The sequence below is a fragment of the Protomyctophum bolini genome (assembly GCF_963924005.1).
Source record: "Protomyctophum bolini genome assembly, chromosome: 12".
In the NCBI taxonomy this organism is placed as follows: Eukaryota; Metazoa; Chordata; class Actinopteri; order Myctophiformes; family Myctophidae; genus Protomyctophum; species Protomyctophum bolini.
The window spans coordinates 16,260,399-16,285,939 of NC_137873.1; the positions used below are offsets into that span (position 1 = coordinate 16,260,399).

The window sequence follows — 25,541 nt, forward strand, 5'->3', positions numbered from 1 at the left end:
TGCTGTTTAAAAGACCCCAGATTCGAGGTCGTTCTACTGGATGGCTACTATGTACATGTACCAGAGGCGGTGTTGGCAAAAGGGCCTTTCTGTGTGGAGTTTGCATGTTCTCCCCGTGTCCCCTAGGGTAGGTACCCTCACAAAAACATGCAGTAATACTGATCTCTAAACTACCTCCCCCTGGCCAGCCGGGCCGCCTGATGGAGGGGAAAGGAATTGTTTGAGCGGATCCGTATCCGCTCTAGAGCGGATCAGCAGCCTGCAACTCCACCCCAACCCAGTCTACCATTATAAATAAACACTTAAGCCCACAGTTCCACCAAGGCTTGTGAAAATAGTAATAATGTTACTTTTGGAAAAAACGTTAATGTAATATTATTACTCAAAATGTGAAAGTAACTAGTTACGTTACTAGTTACTGGAAAAAAGTAATAATATTACTGAAAGTAATATATTAATTAAGTTACTTGATAACACTGGTTATGAGCTACTTTCCGTCAAGAAATATCAATTGCAGGTGATTATTTTTCTAAGTTTGGAAGCACTCACTTTCAGTAAAGCAACGTCCTGCTGCCTCCTGCATTACATGCACATTTATTTTCTTTCTTTATTCAACATTAATGTCACATGGTTTTCTCTCTCTCTCTCTCTCTCTCTCTCTCTCTCTCTCTCTCTCTCTCTCTCCTTACCACATGGTTTTAGCATTGTTTTGTGGGAGTGGCCACAGTCCTTGCCAGTGTGTGTGGCGTGCAGCTGCAGTGTGGCGCTCACAGCAGACAGGGCTCCGCCGCAAGTCTCCAGGTGCATGCTGGGAAACAGCTGCCTGCTTCCACTTCCTGGTTCATAGTCCACACGCTCGCTCCATCCTGGTGCAAGTAAAAAGAGCAATGTCACCTGTGAATGTTGCTACATAATTGCCTGATCGAAAATTCACACAATTATGTTTTACATAATCATCAAACAGTTTCCTTTCATCTGCATGTATGAATAAAATAGAACAGACAAATGTTGTGGCTCTTTTAAAGAAATAAACAAAACTAATATTTTGATTACAAAAGTGTAAAAATAAAATGACATGCATGATGATTGATGAAACAAGTGACACAGAGTGGATGTGTCAGTCCTCAGACCATCATCAACTAAATTGAGCCAGTGGCTCTCAACCTTTTTTCATGTCATCCCAAATTCACATTTATTTGGCTCTATAGCTAGGCTGATGGGGGTAGCTTTGAGAGACAACTGAATCAGTCTGTTGAGAAATTGCAAACATGAAATCAAATTGACAAGCTCACTACGCGTTGCAATGTGGCACGCTGTGAGCAGGCGGCAGGCATACTGTTTTGGAAATGAAACCAATAAGGAAGGGCCAAATTCCCTGCAGTTCTCATTAATGGCTTAGCAGGTGTTGCTATTTCGCCCCTGCTGGCTGCAGAACAATGATTGCCATGGTAAATGGTGCATTTATATAGCACCAAAGCACTTTACATGCATTGCATTCACACACATTCATACACCGGTGGCGGAGGAAACCATGCTAGGCCCCAACCTGCTCACAGGGAGCAATTAGGGGTTCGGCGTCTTGCTCAAGGACACGTCGACACTAACTCTGGGGAAACAATACAATGGGACTTTGACAACGGACATTACACTGGATTTTATTACCTTATTAATCATTGTCATAATTACATTATGGTGCTTTCAGTCTTCCTTCAATTACCATGATAGATCTTTTTAGTTTTTTGTAAATTATGATCACATTCATTTTAAAATTGATGATAATAGTAGTAGTAGTAGCCTTTAGTCCATGTGTTTTACAGTCCATGGTTGTGAGTTTTCTTTCTTTCTTTCTTTCTTTCTTTCTTTCTTTCTTTCTTTCTTTCTTTCTTTCTTTCCACATGGGTGCTGGTAGTATTAATTATTATTAATGGCTTACCTTTCCATCCAGGTGTGCAGACAGGCTCCACATCAATGTGCACAGCGACGCTCTCATTGGCTCTCTTCTGACCGCAGTCAACCGCCGTCACCAGGAAGTGGTAGCTGTGCTGCTTCTCATAGCTCAACCGCTCTGTGTTTCTGATGTTACCTGCAGGCATGGGTTGAAGTGAAGTTCTTAGTCGCCACAACTGTTTTCTGTCATTTAGATATTAGATATCTTCAGTGGAATCATGTTGTGAACCGGAAATAGCCTAAGCTGACAGCGTGCCGTGCTGTGAGGAATTTTAATTTGAATGTTCAGAAGCATCTTACAAAAAACAGTTAATGGTCTTCATAAAAGCAATATTTAAAACGTGTGTTTAGGAACATAGGTTTTGAACAATATTAACAAAACATCATTCTACATAATTGTGCTAATTGTTTAGGAAACAGTGCTATTGTGAGGTAGGGCTCCTTTCACTGGTTCTAACAAAAGGTTTCAGTCATGATATTTTATTTTGCTTCATGTGCAGGTCAAACATCGCAAATGAAAATAATTCAAGCGTAGCGTTAGTTCATTGCGGCATGGAAGGCAAATGGTTTATATTTATATGTGTACATAGTTCCCCCTCATTTATTCTCCCTAGTGATCTATACTGCTTCTTTAAATCTGCTGCCTCTCCAGGCCACGCCCTCATTCCCACAGTGCAATTCAGGCCACCTACTTAAGCAGCCTCAGCTCTCTACTCATTCTTTGCATGCTGAACTGTCAAGCAGCTCGTGCCGCGTCGGCGTGAAATTTCCCCCGCCTCCCCGGCCTCCTCCCTGTAATTCTTAGTCCAGGGGTTATGGGATATTATTGTATTGTTTGCGATTGTGTATGATGTGTTGATGTGTTATACTGTGTGTTGTTGTTCATGGATTATTCTATCTTTGGCTCTGCTCTGGGGGGTCGTTGATATCAGAGCTGTGTCTTGGTGCACAGATAATCAGAGATATCAATGTGATATCAGACCTGTGTCTCGGTACGCAGATCATCTGATATCACATGAGCAGAGCTACACCGCCATACTAACATGCAATAGCTTTGCAATAAATGGTTTATGGTCAATCTGAGCTGAAGTGTCTCAATGAACTAAAGCAGACATGAAAGGCCTACACTGAGTAGTCTTTAGAAGATTGCATGAATAATGCAAGTGCATTTTACAACTTTTCTTCTAATCACCAGGCAAGTCATGCTGTTTAATTCTGGCTCGTTTTAGAACCCACAACAATACTTTTACATGACAAAGACTTTTACATAAAAGACTGTTCAGTAAGCTGTGTATTGTTGCTGTCGGGTGGAAACTTTATGCCCCGCCAAAACCATTCCTTTTTTTTTATCACTATTTAAAAAATACAATAGAGCTTGTATATCTGCTATTTTTTATACGTTTTACGTTATGATCAAGTAGGGCATTCATTTATCATAAAAAGTTGTATGGAGATAGTGGTTTCTGCGATGATAATACTGTGTCTAACTGAGAAAGTATTTATACATTTGTGATAAGGTAGTGATACAGTATTTAGTGTGACTCATGCGGTCAAACGTACCATTGCGGTCAATGGCGAATGGCGTCCCCGCTGTGACGATGTCGTAGTTGCAGATCTGGCTGTACTGTGGCGAGCAGTCCTCATCCCACGCCTCTACCTACAGTGGCAACACCACAACACGGATAACATGACATGTCTTTGATTCATGGTTGTGTGTACAGTTTGTTGCATGGTGTTCTATCTCTGGAAGTGGACCACGATGGAAGCCAGCTTTGGCTTTTCTGTGTAACTACAAAATTGTGACATTGTTGTGATTCTTCTACAACACAACAAGCATCGACCTTTGGTTTATCTCCCATTTGTCAGTGTCTCTGGCTATTATAGCATCTACATACATAAATGGTCTTCGTCCTCTATAAGGAAGTCTCCGGGTGGATCAGATTAAATATGTACTGTTGTTGTTAGCAGGAATAAACACAGAAGCACCTGGGAGGAAGTGGACTAAGACGGAGGAGGAGCCAAACCTGAGTTCCTGTTTTAGACCATAACAAGCAACAAGCACCACAGCCCCTATGAATCAGCAATACACACCAGATCATCAGCATAGTCAAGGCCTGTGAGATATTTGCTTTATGATGATGTCATACCTGCATGATGACATCATACTGTAGATCATCATGAAAAATAAACAGGATGATGTCATACGTGCAGAATGATTTCATACTTTAGATCTTCATGAAAAATAAACAGGATGATGTCATAGATCTTTATGAATAATAAAGAGGTTGATGTGATAGATCTAACAATAACAAACCTGCAGGATGGCGTCATAGATCTTGCCCTCCGTCACGGAGGCCCTGTACTGCGTCCGTCGGAAGACGGGAGGAAACTCGTTGACATCATCAACCTGGATGTGGACCACCGCCCTGCACCCAGGAAGGGAGCGCATAGCGAGAGGAGTTGGGGCGAGAGGGTTAAAGGAGGTGATAGCGAGAGGTTGAGGGGAGGTGATAGTGAGAGGAGGAACACATCACAGATAGTGAAAGGAGAAGGGAGGTGATAGTGAGAGGAGGAACAGATCACGGATAGTGAAAGGAGAAGGGAGGTGATAGTGAGAGGAGGAACAGATCACGGATAGTGAAAGGAGAAGGGAGGTGATAGTGAGAGGAGGAACAGATCACGGATAGTGAAAGGAGAAGGGAGGTGATAGTGAGATGAAAGGAGAGTGAGGTAGAGGGAAGAAAGGATTTTTTCAATGTAAACTATCTTACAGTTACTTGTACAACAATCTGACTGTTACTGTACAAAAGTATATAATTAGATTGAATCAATGTGTCGAGAAAATGAAAAAGGCAGATGTTAGTTTAATTGGTTACGCACGCACACGAACACACTCACTTGTGTGATTTCTTCCAGTCTGTGGCGTTGGGTCCTGTGCCACAGTCGTATGCCTGGATAGTGAGGGTGTGTTCCCTCTGGTCCTCACAGTCCATGGGGCCCCGGGCCCTCAGGAGCCCCTCCCCTGACGTGGCGTTCAGGACCACAGCCTCGAACTGGGCCTTCTGCCCCCCGTGGATCTTAAAGGCACAGATCTCCCCTAAAACGAGAGAGAGAAAGAGAGAGCGAGAGAGAGCGAGAGAGCGAGAGAGAGAGAGAGAGAGAGAGAGAGAGAGAGAGAGAGAGATGGACAGTCATAGCCAATACTAATATCACTGTGTGGATATTAGTCCCTCTCAGTGTTAGATTTGCATACTGGGCCCTGGATGGTTATAGCCCCAGATGAATCTGGTTGGCCGTCACCATTTCGGCCGTGAAGTCCTCCCACAATTGAGAGGGACCAGACTTAATCTGCCTGGGGCAATATGCATTGCAAAGGCAGATGAAGGCTCGCTACGCAAGGTTAGGACAGTCAGGGGCTGAAATTCAGTTTGCCATGTGTTGATGTATTTAAGCCGATTCTACAAATGCCTTCTAATCAGTAGTTCTCAAACGTTTTCATGCCAAGGGCCGCCAAACACATTTTTTAAATGTTCAAAAATAGCAGATACATCTGCTATTTTTGAATAGCCAACGCTAAATCTAAAATGACGAAGATGCTTCCCCGGTTTTAATGCGTTAAATTTCCATGAGGGAAACACACACACACACACACACACACGCGCACACTCGCGTCTCAGCACCCAGCAGCCCGGGGTGTGAATATAATTGAGCACACAGTCACACACTGCTGTGCGGTTGGAATGAACTGTAATCTTCTGACATACAGTATACTGTAGGCTACAGAATGCAATGGAGAGACGCTTTTCAAAGCAAACATCAGCATGCATGGATTCCTCATTGCGGGCAGTGGGTGCATGCCCAGACATTCTGATTTGTGAGCAGTGCAAATTCTCATTCAGTCTCAGGGCTCCATTTTTGTCTCATTCAGTCTTAGGGCTCCACCGTTACCCGCGACGTGGCCCGGAGTATAGGAGCTTGCTCTGTCCCTTAATAGTATTTTGGTCCAGCGTCACCCGCTATCTATTTTGCCGACACCGGTATTTGCGCCTAGAGGTGTGTTCATGGGCGTGTTGGCACGCTTTCCCCTAAATTGCTATTTTGGTCACACACATTTGGGCAGCACGAGTGAGACTTCAAGGCAGCAACACATCACTCTTCCATGGGCTATAGACACGGCATAACGGGCAATGGAGAAGGGATCTCTTAAAGGCAATGGTATGTGGCACAGTGATTGGTTTCATTATTGAAACGCCCAAACCACATATGCATAATGTAACGGGTAACGGAGATGTTTTAGGGATTTAGACAGGTAACCAAAATACCAACATTAGTGGGGGAACACCCCTTCCCCACTGCTAAATCCCCAAACAGTGTATTTAGAATGATCGAACGAAAATGGAGCCCTTTTATAACACCATTTAGTTTTTGTCCTATAGTCATATGGAATTGTTTAGTCTTAGTTGACTAAATATCAAAATCTTAGTCTTTTAGTATGGGTCAACAAAATAAACTGTTCAAGTGCAGTAAATGGAAGCTGTCAGCAAAATAAAAATTGTTGCTGTGAGTCTAAAACAATGGTTCTCAATCCTGTTCATGCCAAGGACCCCAAATTAATGTATTTGGCTGCAGACCCCCATCTGAAAATGTCCTTTCTAAGGGTTTGGCCTATCCAGTTCCACTTTCTCCTTTTGATGTATAGTAACTATATTGTCCTGGTTTGTGATCCTCCATGAATCCAAATGTGTGGTTTTGATGGGCCACCATAGCTTGAAAACACCTCTTATGAGGCCCTCGGGGGTCTTCCACGTTTCAGGGCCATAATAGAGCAGGACAGTCTTCGCGTTGGTGTTAATTGAAGATCCGTAGCTTGGTGTTGTTAGAGAGTTGTTTTAAATGCCAGCTGTGCTTTGTCGATTCGAAGCTCTATGGTTACTTCTGGTTTCAGATTACTTCTGGTTTCTTCTGTTTTTATGGCTGAAGTCATGGAGTTGGTCTGTTAGTCCCCTTCGCACGCTTATGTCTTCTAGGCAAAGGATTACAGCCCCATGCTACATGGGGACAGAGACATTACACAGCAGTAGAAACCGCACTGCCAGGTCAAGCACCAACTCTGCGCTGGGTGAACATCCCTTTATTTCAGGCACTACTACCCATAAAGGGTCCCCTGATGGGCCCCGACCCACCGTTGAGAACCAGTGGTTTATGAGAGAAAGTGAAAAACCATCCATTTGGGCTAAAACCTTGCCTAAATAAGGAGTAATGATGTCATAGATCAGTGGTTCCAGAACTTTTCAGGTCCAGACACAAAAGATAAATAAGGCGTTTTCCCAGGACACAAACTAGTGAAAATCTATACAAGCGCTGTAGGAGCCATAATGTGATCTATAGTGCTTTGAGTATGTCACATTGATGTACAGATTGGGCACTGCACTAGTGGTGGTGGGCGTGGTCACTGGGGCTGGGCGCTGCCACAATATAATAACTGCCCAGAGTTTACCTGGCAACAGTTGAGGAACTTATAGGCGGAGAGGGGGTGAGCTGGGAGTCGACATTTTCTGTTGACCGTAACAACGCATCTTAACATCCATGTCGGTAGTATATAATAGTTAGCTTGGAACTGTTGTATTTTACCTGTGCTGCGGAGAAGAATAAATGGTCAAAGTGACAGCTTGGACTGGACCTGAACTCCTGCGTGAGCGTCATACAAGTGTCTCGTATACTCTCATGCTTAGCTCCTTGGCTCACGGCTTTTGAACAGCCTACAGCCGCAATAAGCAGCTATTTTCACTACTTCATTAATAATGTATAATAATGTGTGTGTGTGTGTGTGTGTGTGTGTGTGTGTATGTGTGTGTGTGTGTGTGTGTGTGTGTGTGTGTGTGTGTGTGTGTGTGTGTGTGTGTGTGTGTTTGTATGTGTATGTGGGGGGGGGGGGGTGGAAGAGAGAGAGAGAGAGAAAGAGAGAGTAGAATACTTGTTGAGAGAGCTTCCATTTGCATTGCAGCTGTCTCCTTGGTAGCTATTTTATGCTTTAATTCATTAGACAGCTGGCAATGTGTGAAAGACAAAAAGAAAGCACAAAAAAGCACAAAGGAAAGAAATATCGCCAGTGTGGGGGGGAGGGGGGGATACATTGCTTTCTCACTCACTGCAGCAATATTTCAGCAGCCTTGACCTTCTCCATTCAACACGCCTGAATGTTAATCGCGCGGAGAAAACAATAAAATGCATGCATCTCCTGTTATTTTCACTGTGTTTACCCTGCTTCTGACTGGCGCGTTTCGCTCTCTGGTTGCTAGCCGGATGGAATGTGGAGTCTTAAACATTAAACATCCAAGACCGGGGAGATGATGGTGGACTTCTGTATAGGCTACGCACATATCATTTTAGATGTGTTACATGTCCCGCATCCTAATCAACAGAGAACCAGTGGAGAGGGTGAGCAGCAAGGTAATTAGTTAACCAAAACATAACATAACATAATGTACCAAAACTAGAATCATTTTAGTTAGTTTCTACCCTGGGTTTGAACACAGAGTACTGAGCAAGTGCCTGCCTTATCAGGGGATAATTTGGATCTTGACCATCAGGTCAAATTGTGTTTCAGATCCTGTGTATAGTTGTGAGATGACCGTTGGCACGATCTAAATAATCTTAGTGAGCTGCTTCAAGGACCTCAGGTGAGGCTGAGCACCTCTTCAGTAAAAAAAAGAAAAGCTCTGAACTCGGTTTGGCATCCCATTTCTTAATCCCCGGCTTACTCAACAGCCCTGTCTGTGGCAAAGGCGAGGCAACGCCTGTACCACATAAGAGCACTGAATTATTTATGGAATGAATGTACAATGCAATGTGCCAAAGGTTTGCAGAACCAATGTGTGTGTTTTAGGTGCAATTCTACTATTTCTCCAAATCACTTTACAATGATTTATGAATACATTCACTCATGCGCACACACATGCATTCATGCGAATATTCGCACGCACGCACGCACGCGCGCGCACACACACACACACACACACACACACACACACACACACACACACACACACACACACACACACACACACACACACACACACACACACACACACACACACACACACACACACACACACACACACACACACACACACACAGGTCAACATCAGAGGAAACCATGCAAGACAACAACCAGTGTAATTATGGGTTCAGTGTGGGGATCGAACCGGAAACCGGTTCGATTCTAAGACGGCAACTCTACCTCCTGAGTGAGTGTTGAGTGTGCCTGCGGCTGCGTGTGTGCGTGCGTGCGTGTCCTACCTGCATAGGGGACAGGAGTGTCCTTGTCCACAGCCATCAGAGGAGGGTCCAGCAGCACTGTGTCTGTGTTCTCTGTGATTACACCATGGTAGGAGCTCTCCATCCATGGCTTGTGTCTGTTCACTGCAGGGCACAAACACACGCACAAACACACACACACACACACACACATGCGCGCGCGCACACGCACACACACACACAGGTTTACAGGTGTAAAGTAGCGGGTCATCATTTGAAGTTTTCAGAAAACAGGGGACAGTCAGGGCAGAAAGAGGAAGAGTAAGGAGAAATACACAGGAAAGCAAGCAGAAATAAATAAATTACATATAGTATACTGTATGTATGTTTACATTGTATGAAAGAAATAAATTACATACAGTATACTGTATGTATGTTTACATTGTATGTAAATTACGGTATACTGTATTATGTTACATTGTATGCTGTAGCATATAATATATGGCATATACAGTAGGCTATTCAGACGGACGGACGGATTAACTAACTAGCTAACTAACTAACTACTCTGTCGTCGACCCTAAGTAAGTAAGTCAGTAAGTAAGTAAGTAATAAGTAAGTAAGTAAGTAGTTCCCCCAAAATAGGGACGCTGGGGTTCAAGTCGTTAAGGGGTTGACTGCAGCAGATTTCTGCACGCTAAGCAGAACTCAAATGGTTGGCCAGTGTCCCACGGGTCACTGAAAGTCCATTGGGTCTTTGAAAGTCCAGTGGGTGGATTGAAAGCACCATTAAACGCTCCTTATTGCTCCTGTTATGTTTAAACAAGTCATTAAAGGGATCATAAACTGTGTACTGTATCAACTCTGAGACAGCTGTGAAAATTAGTTTAGGGAGATTTGGGATTGGTCAGCCGATCTGCCCGCTAATCCCATCACAAACATGTATCCTTTCTGTCGGGTGGAAACCTCATAATTAGCAGATTGACAAGCTCAAAGCGCGTCGCTTTGCACCGCTTCGCACCGCTTCGCACCGCTTCGCACCGCTTCGCACCGCTTTGCACCGCTTTCCGACAAACATTTCGACCCACGTTCAAGCTTGTAGATCTGTTATTTTTTATACTTTCGGGTAACGCTGCAGTATATGATTAAATATAAACACCAACTAATTAAAATAAGGAGATGGTCAGAGAGGGTTGGTCAGTGTAGTTATTGTGCCTGGGAGAACAGTGCAGGTAAACCTGGGTGCTTGAATCACTGAACTCCTGTTAGCACAGTGGATCAAAACAACCCTGCCTAATGAGGTGTCACATTTCACCCTCACTGACACGTCTCATCTGCAATAAAACAGCCAAGGGGTAGTTGTATTTATGCTCAGTGCACAGTGATTGGCGCACGCACGCATACTTACTTTACACTAGTAAATGTACTTAGTTACTTTCTGCTACTCACTCAGAACAATACTCACTCACTACACTATAAGTCCTTTGGATCAGTGGTTCTCAAACTGGGGTACGGGGACCCCCATGTGGTACACAGGCTGCTTAATCCCCCTATACATTGACTGGCTGTTTGAAAATGAAAATAGCCGATCCACAATGTGTCGCAATGTGACATGAAAACGAACCAAACTGCTATGCAGCGTAGATCTAGATCCCATGATGGCGACATGCCTGCATTTGACTTGGTCCACATCTAAAAGATGCTCAACAACAAGAGCAATATACCCACAGACAAAGGAAGCAGCTGGGTCCTTTGTCTTCACTTCCTATGGTCTACCTATGGAGACTGGATGGATATCGTTTTGTTTTGTTGCATTCCAAAGACAATAATTTGATGACCAGCTCCATATACACAAAGGAGACTTCACTAGTTGGAATGAACACACCATTGTGGAAGGTTTAAATATTTTATTGAATGAATGAATGAAATGATGAGGAGTGGGGGGGAGCGGGGCGTGGGTTCCGGGGGGTCGCCGACCCTGGAGTCTTTGGGGAGGGGGTCGTGTGGTGGTCAGCCCGCGGTACACGTGGAGGCGTGATCCCCCCGTGGGAACTGTGAGGAAGGGAGGAGGTGAGGAGAGATGGAGGAGGAGATGGAGCAGTGGAGATGCTGCTGGTCCTGTGGTGGTGATGGGGATGGTGGCGGGATACGAAAAGCATAGAGGATGCTGGGTTGTATTGGGCGGGTATAAGTAGGCTCAGGTAGATTGGCATGGAGGGCGGAGGATGGCGTGAAGGTATGGTCAAGGTGTGTTCCTCCGCCTCCTGAACATCTGTTGTTCCAACTCCATTCTTTGTGTCTGGTACAGTGTCTGGTATAGCTCTCTCTTGTACTTCACAGGAGGGGCAGTATAAAGACTTGCGATGTCCTCGTCACATCAAGCAGAGACTTAGACTGAACCTCAATCATCTCTTCATCTTGGGATAAAGGCTTACTTCAAGGAAGGCGATGATAATCATCTATCTATAGTCTACACTCACCACTGTTTGAGTTAATAATGTACAGTAGCTTTACTTTTAGCTTTTAAGAAACTCACCGTATAGGGTTATATTGTAAGACTCTACACATTGTACAGAAGTGATTTTACTTTCATGGACCCCCAATTCGACATGCATTAGGCCACAGACCGCCTGCTGAAATCTGATAGTATGTAAATGGGGGAAAGAAGGTCCGTAAACGTATTTTCATGACTTCCTTATTCAGGTGTTGGTAGAACTGTAATTGAACCGAAATTAACCTCTTTGGCCCTTTCTGCATTCAGTTATGTATATTAATCAGTTATGTATATTAATTTCCACAAAAAAAGAAACACAAATACAAGGTTTCTGTGATGATTTGGCTGTGTTGCAGCCACATCACTGTGATCAGGTTTGCATTAATAATAATGTGTGCCTATACTGCCTATAGAGCGTCGCAGTCCCGCCCCCTACCATGGCCCAGGAAATGATTCTCCTCCAGGAGCATAAATACAATATTTTGTTGTGTGTTTGATAGATTACCACCTGTCCTGCATCATTCCCACAGCACGAGTCTACCACCACCGTGTATTTTATTTTCCTCAGAAACACAACAATGCATGCGTCCGATTACGATCAAATTGAATTTCCTGCTCTATACTTCCACTTTTTTCTGTCGTCTCGCTCACACACACGCGCACACACACACGCGCACACACACACACACACACACACACACACACACACACACGCACGCACACACACACACACACACACACACACACACACACACACACACACACACACACACACACACACACACACACACACACACACACACACACAGTAGTTTAATTTGATATTACAGGACGCCTGTCTGTGTTGATTTCGTCGACTAATACATGACAAAAAATGTTCGTCGACTACCTTTTTTCACTGACTGAAAACTAAATGGAAACTAAATGAAAACTAAGCTATGACTAAAATTATTGAAAATTTCGTCAACAAATAAAAACTAGACTAAAATGATAGGAAGGGACTAGTGGACAAGAGATCCAGTACAAGTCCTTTTACACTGCTTGCATCCGTCTGTCTGTCTGAGAGAGAGAGAGAGTGTCTACTGCATGCTGTACGGGTGTGATTGGTGTTCTCATAGTTTTAACAAGTAAAAGATAATACATACAAATTTATATCACAACATCATTTTCAGCCAAACTTAAACTGATGTCGATGCTATATTGGCAAAGTATTATCTTTGACAATTTTCAGAACTGGGCTTAAAACTGGCACGGCTAAATGACAAAGACTAAAACTAAATAAATTTTCTTTAGTTACATTAGTTAGTATACGTTAGTTTTGATTTTACTTTATTTGTGTCATGATCTGTGACGTTCTGCTTTTGTTTTGTAGTATTATTGGTCCCTTGGTATCCTCTGTTGCTTTTGTTACCTGTGTTGTCTCAACACCTGTGATTAATAGTTTGATCCACCTGTGTTCTGTTGATCTCCTAGCAAATCACTGTCTTGATTTTGAGTTTTGTTCACCTGTGCCCTGTTTTCCCTGTGTGTATTTATAGCCCTGTTTTTTTTAGTTCCTTCTCAATTCATTATTGGATGTTAAGTGTGATGTTGCTTGTACCCTGGATTTTGGTGAATAAAACCTCTAGGATTTACTGCCACCAAATCCTTTTACACTTTGCTTATGGCCCTAGGCAACACTTCGTACGACGAGTCACAAGATTAAATCAGGCATTAAGCCTATACTGTGGGAGTGTTTTTTTCGTCGAGGCGATCATGTACACACAAACAGACAGCGCTCCTCGATGCAAAATAACAAGCTATTGGAAGATATTTTTCGGTGGCAGCAACATGTTTAGCTCAGTGGTTCGGGACTGTTCTGTATAGCCTCGGTACCCATGAGCTTTTATTTTCGTTCACATTCGATTCTGTGCCTGGCTGGATCAGCGCACAAGCCTCGCAGACACAAGCCTTGCAAGCCTTGTCAGACTCATATTATAGGGCTATATTTTTAGCAAACTAAAAACCTAACGTCAATTTCAAAGTGCATATGTGAATGACGTCACTTGACTTGCTTTACACACATTCTGTACACGCACACACACACACACACACACACACACACACACACACACACACACGTCTCTCTCTCTCTCACGCACACACACACACACACGTCTCTCTTTCACACAAACGCATGCACGTCTCTCTCACGCACACACGCGTCTCTCTCACACACACACAGACACTGGGGATGTTGTGTTTTCCACACGATGCACTTGGCTAAGGGCTTGCATCTTGGCACATGTTTAAAGTTAACTGGGTGCTCTGCTCTTGGCACAGTAATAATACTAATATCTACTTTGAACTATGTTTAAAGTATTTTTAGACTGTTAGGTTCAGAGTTAAAAGTGAATAGGTAAAGTGTCTGTCTGTCTGTCTGTCTATATTCTCATAGCGACTTTTACCTGGGCCGTGACGACAACAACGACAACAATGGAAAGCGACACGGCAAACTACTGGCCAACTACTTAAACATTTTCTTTACATAACATTGCAACAATGCATGGTTAACAAACTGCCCTCCCACTCTGGGCGTCAAAGCCTTACAGAAACCTATGGTGTTTAAGATTTTAAACTGGCAATGGTAACAAGGTAAGGTAAGGTAAGGTCATTTTATTTATAGAGCGCCTTTCAAAACAGTTGTTACAAGGTGCTGTACAATAAAATAAAAGGAATAAAACAAGAACATTTCAATCAAAAGTAAACCAACAATGAAATAAGAAACAGAGCAGCAAAGACAGTACCTAGAAATAGGTACAAATGCGTTTTCAGTAGTTTCTTAAAGATCTCAACAGACACAGCGTTTCTCAAGCAGAGTGGTAAATCATTCCACAGCGAGGGTGCAACAAATTCAAAAGCTCGATCTCCTTTGGTTCGCAGATTAGTGGCCAGGATAATGAGAAAACCTTTGTCTGAAGACCTAAGTTGTCTCATATTCACCTTGGGGTGCACCAGTTCACTTAAATAAATTGGGCCCAGCCCATGAAGAGATTTATAAGTAATTAATATAATTTTCAACTAAGGAGGTGCTCAAAAAACTGAGTGCCCTTCAACCACACAAGGCCAAGCTGGCCATGACAATATTCCCTCTAAACTTCTCAGAGACTCTCTATAGCTCCAATCATCACCCACATAATATAACTCTCCATGAAACAGGGACAGGTCCCCCAAGACTACAAACTGGCTAAAGTAACCCCCCTGCACAAGAAAGGGAGCAAATTAGAACCCGGAAACTACCGCCCTGTTTCTATTCTAAGCTCCATCTCGAAAGTGATGGAAAAATAGTCTATGAGCAGGTTGAAAAGTATCTTGCCACAAACAAAATAATGTACAAATTCAAATCTGGCTTAAGAACATCCCACTCCACGGACACATGCCTACCGGTACTCTATTTGAGTGACCACATCAAACAAGAGGTGGATGCTGGCAAATACTGCGGCATGGTCATGCTGGACCTTCAAAGGCTTTTTACACTGTGAACCACTCCATACTGGTAAACAAGCTAAAAGCCATTGGTTTATAGCACATCGGTGAGCTGGATGGCAGATGAAATTCTAGCTGGAGGGGAGAGAACAGATGGTGGAAGTGAACGGAACACCTCCTCCCAGTGAGCTGTGGCGTTCCACAAGGAACGCCAACAGTCATTAAGACATGCAAATCCCTTGAATCCTTCAAATCAAAACCGCTCTCAAAGGGCACCTATACGGACGGCTGCAATTCGAAACTGGCCCCCATAAAACCTGAATCCCCCACCCACCCCTTTTCCTCTCACTGTATGTTTGTGTTTTTCCTTTTTATGATGATTTCCTGTTTTTGGCTAAGAGTATATTTGTACGTCTCTAATTAGTATGATGAATTGAACATGGTGGGCCCTAATATTGTAAACAAGTGTAATACTTTATGGTTTCGTCCACAGTTAACAGTTTTGTATTGAGTTGTGCTTGAAATGTAGGCTACTGTAATTCTCTGCACGTTGTTAATAAATTCACCAATCAATCAAAGCCAGGGTATGGCTGTTGCTGTACAAAGTTAAAACGTAAACTGTTTGTGGCCCTGAGGAACCCTTAACCAGGCAGAATAATGATCGTGTTTTGTAGCGGCAGCCTATAGGCCTATGTAGGCCTACTCAGTACAGAGAGACCCAATTTACACCCTGTACCACATCTCTCTCTCTCTCTCTCTCTCTCTCTCTCTCTCTCTCTCTCCTCGCTAATATACGAGTAGGCCTATATTTCATTCAAACTAAAGTCGCTCAGCAAAAGCAACTTCAACCTTCATCATCATTCTGGAGCAATTGGTTTTGACATCAAGACCGCCAGTTTCAGACACTTTCAGTTTGTATAAGGGTCCATTATTTAAGCAAGCAAACAAACAAACAAACAAAAACAAACAAACAAACAAACAAACAAACAAACAAACAAACAAACAGCACGTATGTGTTCTTAGTCTTACCTTTGCCAACGAATGTACAAGACGCCTGACGCCCCCAAACTATCCAGAAGAGTGAAAACAAAACCCCGAAGAGCATGGTGGATCGATTTGGCTTTAATCCTCAAATACTTTGTTCCAACTGATGTGCGGCTCTGAACGGCGCTGCGCTCCAACAGTGGTTCGAGGGATGAGAGGAGGCTGGGTGGGATTCAGTTCAGCCAGGGTTTGATTTGACTTCTTCTGGATGCTGCTGGGTGGGTATCCTGGAAGGGGACGGGATTGATTCCGTCACTCACTCACGCACGGAGAGAGAGAGAGAGAGAGAGAGAGAGAGAGAGAGAGAGAGAGAGAGAGAGAGAGAGAGAGATCCCAGACCTGCAGTAGCCTGTGAAAAATGTGTAGTTCCCGAATGGCGAATGCAATGCATGTGTTTCTAATAATTATGATTCATGATTCTTTGCAGGTTATACCGGGGGGTAAATCACACCCGTGTGAAGTGAGGGGCGCCAATATATTCTAACTCATGTTGATTAGGTGATGCAATGGTGATGAAAAAACAAATGGTGCCAACACAAACATTGATTCTCTTTTCTCTTTTAGTGCTTTGTATATATTCAGTACCTAAATAAAAGGCTCTAAATGTCCGTGCTGCTCCAGTCTCTTCTCCTTATGCTTATGCAATTAAATTCTCTTAATGTTAATGGCATTTAATGTTTGTGTTAGGGACGACAAGATGATGTAACTTTTCCCTCCATTGTCGATGGCGTTTTTAAAACAAAGATTGAACTAAAAACAAAGGGCAAAAAATAAAATAAAAAATAACCTGTTAATTATTCTTCATTTTCTTCTAGGCAGGCTAACTCAGTCACAGAATGAGGGCACTGTTTTGTCATCAAAAGCATTTCAGCTTTGTTTGTGTCAGAAACAAGCATGAAAGATTGTATTATTTTCAACAGCACACAGGCTCCCCCTACTGATTGAAGTTTGTCACTACATGTCACAAATGACTGGTCTCATGGTTTTATTCTAAATTATGACACTTCTTCTTGTGCAATTGTGCGACTCACAGGCCAGCAGCACGATACTCAACACCAGTATTTTATTTTTTATTTTTTTTAATGAATAAAATATAAATCATTGTGAAAATAACAGATAATGTCAAATCATATTTTGACTGTTTCCACTATTTGAAACAGGGCCAATTAAAGTAGCCTCGGTCCCCGTACACGGCTTGGGATAACCGTGGTGGATATACACGGCTTGGATCTTCAAGCTCCAAGTGTTGCGTACACATGCAGCGCGTTGTGAGCTTGCAAATCGTCGTTGCCCCACTCATGAATCCAAGCAGTGGTATATATTCTGTGAAGTTTATATTTTCATTGGGTGTACAAGTCATGTTTTTAATATGCCATTATCAAATGATATAGAGAGATGGTAGGGTAGTGCCCAAGCCCTGTTAGCCATGGGTGTAAAGTATACCTCACGAATGCACTTAATGTACAGATTCTGATGCTGCATGTCATTTTACTTGTCATTTCAGCACCATGGGCAGCTCCCTCTTTCTCTCGCTGTAAGACTTCTTGCGTCCACTAGAGGTCAGAATTGAGCTACTTTTCCGGAACTGTCGAGCGGCGTTCTGTGGAACGGAGGGAACGCAATCAATGTGACACACTGTGTGACACATTTGACACAAACAGAAGGCAGGCCATCGGCAGGCCATCGGCAGGCAGGTTGCAGAAGCCGAAGGTAATGGCATGATATAGTGAGATTAATGTTGGATTATGCGTAATGATATCATACATTCAAGTATGGATACTATATAGCCCCAGTATGTTCCCTCAGCACTATTTCTACACACATTCTGTAGCTCCGGAGCTGCAGAATGAGCGTAGTGCTGAGGGAACATACTTGGGGCTATAGATACTATAGTGTTATGTTGGAATATCTTGTAACATCAGTAAACTATAAAATAATGAATATGTCGATATAACAGACAATATTTTTATATTGTATATTCATTATTTTATAGTTTACTGATGTTTCACACGGTTTATTTAACTGACATGTTAATGGGAAGATAGCTTATTTCATAGTTTAGTGGTTTTAATTAAAACACTGCCTATTAGACCGATAGGACACATAGGCTACGAGGTAGCATACATTGGTATAACACTTTTATACTAAAAAACATCCCTCCATGTGTAAAAGAATATATAAGCAAGGGGGTGGCCCGGCCCATTCATTGGTCTGCTCTCAGCATGCAAGAAGCAAGATACATATTTATATTTTATTGTAAAACATCATGCCCTCTGCGCAGTCAATCATGACCTATATATAATTTATCTTTTGGCTCTTGGTTTGGGAACCACTGCGTCTTGTCTAATCTCGTTGTATGTCTGTCTAATCTGTGTCTGTCTGTCTGTCTGTCTGTCTGTCTGTCTGTCTCATAGATTCAGGATGGTAATGTGGGGGTGCCAGTAGGATGCCGTCATGTCGACTCGTATCCCGCTGGTGCTGCTGGCCTGCGGTTCGTTCAACCCCATCACCAACCAGCACATGAGACTGTTTGAGCTGGCCAGAGATCACATGACCGGTACAGGTATGAAACTACATGAACAGTAGTACATAGACTACATGTACAGTACATCTACAGTATGAAACCAAGTGATCTAGGTTAGTGTTTCCCAAACACTGGGTCGGGACCTGTGGTGTTGTGTGCATTTCTGCGACAACTACGGAATCGTGCATTTCCTGTCGGTGTGTGTTGGTTGGTTGGTTGGTTGGTTGGTTGGTCGGGGTGAGAGAGCACGTGACATCATCAGGGATGGAGATCATCATGTCATCAATATTAAGCCCATACAGTATATGGAGATCCCTGATGTAATCAATATTGGCCAGCAACTCTACAGAACATCTGACCTCAAACCCTTAGATCTATATGGAGCTGACCTGTTCTGACATTGCATATGTTGATCCTTTCCCACCCATCATTCCTCTTCGATGTCCCCATTTTCACTGATAGGCCATTACGGTTGAATAGCTTTCTTTTCATTGTTTTTTGTTGTGGATTACATTTTACAATTATGTTGCATTGTAATCTGTTATTTGTGTGTTTGTTTTAATTTGGATGCTACCATGGCCAGGTCTCTCTTATAAAATAAGTTCATGATCTCAATGGGAATGAATTGTTGGTAAAAATAAATGTCAAATATATAAAAAGGTGTAGGTTACAGAGGTTAATGTGTGATGTCATGGTCTCCTGATAGGTCAGTACCAGGTGGTGGGCGGGATCGTGTCTCCAGTGAGTGACGGCTACGCCAAGCAGGGCTTGGTGTCGGCCAATCACAGGACCGCCATGGCCAGGCTGGCACTCCAGACCTCTGATTGGATAAAGGTCGACGAATGGGAGAGCCAGCAGCCTGATTGGACGGAGACGGTGCTCACCATGAGGTGAGGTGCATTTTAAAAACGTCTACGCTTTAGCTTGTACAAATCTATGTGAAACATGCTGAATGCATTGCAAGAAGATTAGTCACCAGCCAAGTCTATGGACTTTAATGTTTGTTTAGGGCGGTAAATGCCAACGTAAGACATCATGTGGTTGATATTCAGTAAATACAGTGATTTTTGATGGGCGCTAGCACCTCCTATATTCAGCTATTGGTGTAGATCTTTGTCTTACACAAACATTAAATTCCCATTGACAATGAATGGAGAACTGATGTCATATGTGGACGAGCAAATCGGCTCTTTGCGTCTTACACAACATTAAATTCTCATTGACAACGAATAGAGAATTTACGTCATAAAGTCTCTGTCTGAGCAAAGATAAGATCGCCCCTCACTTCACACAGGTGTGATTGTTTAAAATTATATAATTATAATGTAATAATGTAACATTACTAATAACATTACTTGCGCAAGCAGAGCGTGCAAGTAATGTTTTTCGTCAGGTGCTACGATGTGTATGTCCCTTAGCAGCATATGAGCATATGACGTGATGAAGATACTGTATGTATCAATGCCAGGGTATAATTGGTTATCGATGGTGACGTAACGATGACATGTGTTGGGTGGACTAAAGGTAATGCCCCTATGTATACATACGTATGTAATCCGACACCACTGCCATAACAGGCATAAGTAATCATTACGTCATATGCTGGCACGGGACAAACATCCATGACTTATTTTTCTTTGAGAAACTACTAGTGGATCCTGGACACTTCTAAATCGATGGGACTGTATTTATTTTATAGGTAGAAGCTTTTATCATACTACATCCAAACACTAGGTATGTAGGAAATAGCTAAACCTAATAATTAAATATTGCAAACGTTCTTTCACAGAGGCTGAGATATGAAAGTTTGTAGCGGTCGACAGTAGTTGCACGCTGCTTGCGCACTAGTAGGGTGCAACAAGCAAGTAGGCACTTGACAGAGTGCAGTTCTAGTTATTATTATTACTTGCGCAAGCAGAGCGCACAAGTAATAGTTTTGCCCGGTCCGTATGCACCGTCCCAGCCAACCCGCCACTTTGTGCCTGATTTGCTGGGACCAGATTACATACAGTACATGACCATATTTCTTACGTCATCATTGAGAGCTAGTCATACATATACTATATATATGTAATTTGTAAAATAAAATAGCAAATTGTGCCTGATTTGCTGGGACCAGAGTACATGGTGTGTATATGTATAACTAGCTCTCAATGATGACGTAAGAAATATGTGGATTAAAGGACCCAATGCCAGAGTGTAATTGGTTTTCGATGGTGACGTAATGACGATATGTTTTAGTGTTGGGAGGATTAAAGGTAATGCTCCTGTGTATACATGTATGTAATCTGGCACCACTGCCGTATCAGGCACAATTTCCTGGGACGGTGCATACGCATCAAAAGTGACAGTTTATAACGGTCGAAAGTACTTGCGCGCTCTGCTTGCGCTCTAGTTGGCCTACTAGTGTGCAACAAGCAAGTATGCACTCGACAGAGTGCAGTTCTAGTTATTATTATTACACAATTTAGTGTTTGTTTAGTAACAGGGATCTCCCTGTCTCTCCAACTCTTTATTAAATTCAGAAAATATGTAATTTGCAAATTGAGGCTTAACTTCAAAGCAGTGGACTTTCTCAACAAAACAATCCTTCAGTCAGTCATCTCTCCCCCCCACTCTCTCAGGTACCACTACGGTCGTGTTCTACAGCAGTACAAGCAACAAAACAATGCCTTTCCAGACTCAAGTAAGACGTTTATTTTTCATGTACGTGATGAATGTACTTTGAATCACTTCAGTCTTATGTACTTCAGTGTACATATACTCAGCAAATTAACTTTGTTCCCGTGTGCCATGGTGCAGTTCCAGACCCTGAGCTCAAGCTGCTGTGCGGAGCAGACTTCCTGGACACCTTCAAGGTCCCGGGCCTGTGGCTGGAGCAGCACGTGGAAGAGGTGGCCGGACGCTTTGGCCTGGTGTGTGTCAGCCGAGGGGACCTGCAGCCTGAGCACGCCGTGCACCAGTCTGACACCCTGTCCCGCCATCACAAGGTCATTATTAGGGTTAACCCAGAACCTTCTGTATCGTTTCAGAACCCGTGAAGTTCTGTGATTGTTGTATTGTTTATTGTTTCCCTTATGACACAAACCACCCCTGAAGGGGAAGGTACTGTACGTGATTTTTTTTAAATGCATTAAAAAAGGAAATAACCGAACTAGAAAAGTGCATATTTTTTGCTGTTTTAGAAAACATTTGAATTTAAGTTCAGTACCTTTTCCATTGGTGTTTTATTTTGGTTTAACTTGTAATTTTAGTTGTAGTTATTTCAATAGTTGTCCTTAACTATAGTACATTTATCTCACCGACAGAACATCTTCCTGCTGAGGGAGTGGGTGAGGAACGACACCAGCGCCACGGAGATCCGGCGGGCCCTGAGGCGAGGCCGCAGCGTCAAGTACCTGATCCCTGATGCAGTGATAGAATACATCCAGCAGCACGGTCTGTACACAGAGGACAGTGAGAGGAAGAACCAGGGCTCATTGCTCAGACCTCTGACCAAGCAAAGCATCCCTGTCGAGAGCTTAGATGACTGACTTCACCAAGCAGAGTAGCCCCGTCAAGAGCTTAGATGATCGACTGACTTCACCAAGCAAAGTAGATCTGTCAAGAGCTTGGATCAACCTTTCTGTTACCAGTGCCACGGACCGGTTGACAGTTCAGGAAATGTCTGTGGACCGTGGTCCCAGACAAAAAATGTTAGGGATGCACCGAATATTCGGCCAGATAGTGGCAAAAATGCATATTAGGTATTCAGTTCGGTTGATTTTTGGAATTCTCGTAACCTACTGTTTTGTTTCGCTTGTGACGTGTCACGAGGTGCGACTGACTGACGGCCATATATGGTTGTGTGACATGTCAGACGTGACCGACTGACATCCATATAAATGGGCCGTGGCGGACTGACAGGTTTAGCAGGTTTTTATAGTAATCTGCCACCTATATGGTCGCAATCATATTATTCGGTATTTGCTTTTTGGCAAAGTCTTTCCTATATTCGGTATTCAGTTTCGGCCAAGAATTTCCCATTCGGTGCATCCCTAAAAGTTGTCAATATAGCATTGTGTTAATTTGGTAACACTTTACAATAACGACCTAAAGCATTTATAAACATTCATAAGCAGTTTGTAGATGAGTAATAATCATGAACAATAATTGTTGACATCCGTAAATGTTTACCTAAACATTTATAACTATGTTTAAACATCATTTATACGTTATTTGTGTTACCGTTAATTTTAGCAACTGCATATTTGATACTTTTTCTATTCAAAACTAGCCTATCGTCAAGCTCACAGCACGTCAGATCAGCTATGTGTTGAAAATTGTTAACAATTCTTGAAAATTTTTGACCAAAGAATCATTCACAATGTGTTTTACTTTTAACACAAACAAGTCAGATGGGGGTCCTTGACATGAACACATCAGAAGAACCACTCACTGACTGACTGACTGACTGACTTAGCTGCTTGAGTGGACAGTATTTGAAATATGTATTCAGTCCTTTCATCAGCACATTGTTTCAGAGTTTACATGATTCACACACTACACACAGTAAAAACTCTATTTACTGTAGGCTAACTCTGAAAGTGTAAAGAAAGGTGTTGTACATTGTACATTTATACGGCCATGCTGAAGGCCTTTGCCAACATTTAAGAATGTAAAAGATTGTATGAGTACAGGGAAAGCAAAACAATTGATTATAGGTCTAGAAAACAACAAAGTCAAATGTTAACCCATTTGGGTGGGAACCCCTTTTGGTGTTAGCATTATGTTACGCTATTATTATTTTTTTAAATGAACGACTGACATAGAAACAGCTTTTTCAGAAAACTGTCAGGATGTAGAAGACATTTTTAGAATCTGATGCCAGGTCAAAATGGGTTTTAATTATGCTTTTAACAAGCACAAATATACATGCATATTCTTGCATGCAGTATGCAGTCATACAGCGATTCCTAACCTGTGATCTGCAAAACGGCCCCCAAATGGTGGTTGGTCTTTATAATACACAACTTTAGTTTTTGTCCTGTTTTTATTTTAATATTATGATTGTGTTGTCTATTGTGCTATGGCCTTATGTTCTCAGCATCATTGAAAATTAGGGACTTGACCTCAATGTATTTCTGAGATAGTATGGAATGAATGCATGAAAATAAATGCCAAATTATATTGATAATATAACGATAATAAAATATTGGAGATTCTTTTTTCTTTTCTTTTTTTCTTTAAAACCTTGAACAATGATAAATGGGAATGAAAGTATACTTACTATACTAGGTTTCATTGATCCAAGCTGGAACACAGTTGATTGATTGATCATTAATCCCTCTGAAAATGCTTGTGGCCCACCCATCTGACCTCTTAACACACAGCAGCCCAATCAGTGGGCTGCAAAGAAGAGATTTTTAAGTGGGCCATCATAAAATAATTGTCAAGTATACAGTAGTACAAAGAATATAGAACAAATTATAGTACATATTGCTGCACAACACTGCTTCAATAAGAGAAGAAAAAAGTTGTCATAGCTGCAAAAATAATAATACAAATGTTTCTATTCAGTGTGCTACTGTCCCATTCTGGTTACTGGGACATTCACCTCGTCAGCATCTGCATGATGGTCAGATTATTCCTTTCCAAGTCCTTCCATAACTGGGCCAGATTGCCCTGTGTCTCCTTAGTCTTCTTTCACTGGTAACACCGTAGCTTGTTCTCTGAAACCATACACAGCTGGTGGTCGATCAAGGCAAGGAAATGTAGAGACATCTCCCCCCGAAATGTCAGAAAGTGAAGACGTCTCACCAGGTGAGTTATCCAGTATTTGACACACGCATATTAACTCTTTTGGGTCTCGAGCCAAAGCGTTTGAGAACCACTGCTGTACAGCATCCTCCGAAGGTACTGTGAGCTACACAAAGTACAACTAGTGCTGTGGGTTGGACGACAGGACTCATCAGCCTGATCAGGGTCATCTCCACTCTCACTTTGCTCCATTCAAACTTATCGAACTCCTCTGCGAGGCAGGAGAGGACAATAGCTCCCATACAGGGCATCGGGGAATGACTCGCATGAGCTAATCATCATTAGCATCCTCTCCATCTTCTCAGCTCCTGTGAGTGTGATGTCATCCGTGGTTAGTGGCCAAGATTGAGGTAGTAATCCGAACTGCAGGCACAAGCTTTTCAGCCTGCCGCCAATGCTGCAGGGACCTCCAGGGGACCTTTAATTAATTAATCTTTCCACCTCCTCCGAGGTGGAAAGCCTGGTGACGTGAGGTGACGAAGAGTTCAGAATCGCTGGCCAATCGGAGGGGAGAATAGAGAGTTATTGCACGATTTAAATGTTTTACTCTTTAAACATTTGTTATTGCACTGGAGTGCAATAACACTAGTCTACTTACTTGCCTATAGGCAGCCACCCCATATCCTTAATGGGTCCTGGAACAGAAAAACCAGATCTGTTACTTACGTCTCCCAGTAGAACCATTCTGTCCTCAGTCTCTGTCCCTCATGAGTCTCTGTCTCTCGGTTCCTCGTCTAAGGGAACAGTCCCCAGACCCCAAAGCAAGATTGACAGCTCGGGCTCCTCTCCCCACTTAAAAAAATTAGAGATATCAACTATACCTGGGCCCTAATCAAACCCTGTACACTCAAGAAACTGCCACCGCTGCCACCCTTAGATCTCCAAATATGGAGCTGCTCTGTTCTGACATTCCATATGTTGATCTGACATCATCAAACCCTGTACACTCAAGGCACGCTCCATATATGGCCAGTACAGAATCATTCCATTATGTTGATCTGATCCCCCAAG

General features: G+C 42.7%; 2 protein-coding genes across 2 annotated transcripts in view; one reads left to right on the forward strand and one right to left on the reverse strand.

Annotated features, from left to right (window-relative positions):
• The window catches only part of LOC308326101 (calsyntenin-2-like), a gene marked incomplete at both ends in the record, with an annotated part of 48,822 nt that extends 31,116 nt beyond the window's left edge, over positions 1–17,706 (reverse strand). The window contains 9 exons of the mRNA XM_080778910.1: positions 690–866; positions 1,934–2,083; positions 3,508–3,604; positions 4,262–4,373; positions 4,846–5,044; positions 9,247–9,369; positions 11,182–11,256; positions 16,312–16,434; positions 17,700–17,706. Of these exons, the coding sequence (XP_080635036.1) occupies positions 690–866; positions 1,934–2,083; positions 3,508–3,604; positions 4,262–4,373; positions 4,846–5,044; positions 9,247–9,369; positions 11,182–11,256; positions 16,312–16,434; positions 17,700–17,706 (1,063 nt within the window). The remainder of the gene's footprint in view (positions 1–689; positions 867–1,933; positions 2,084–3,507; positions 3,605–4,261; positions 4,374–4,845; positions 5,045–9,246; positions 9,370–11,181; positions 11,257–16,311; positions 16,435–17,699) is intronic.
• A 147-nt stretch (positions 17,707–17,853) lies between these two features.
• nmnat3 (nicotinamide nucleotide adenylyltransferase 3) lies at positions 17,854–23,935 on the forward strand. The gene is made up of 6 exons (XM_080778478.1): positions 17,854–17,917; positions 18,622–18,770; positions 19,438–19,621; positions 21,356–21,417; positions 21,534–21,721; positions 22,040–23,935. Exons 2-6 carry the CDS (start codon positions 18,662–18,664, stop codon positions 22,262–22,264), a joined length of 768 nt encoding a protein of 255 aa, XP_080634604.1. The 5' UTR covers positions 17,854–17,917; positions 18,622–18,661; the 3' UTR covers positions 22,265–23,935.
• Positions 23,936–25,541: the final 1,606 nt, after the last annotated feature.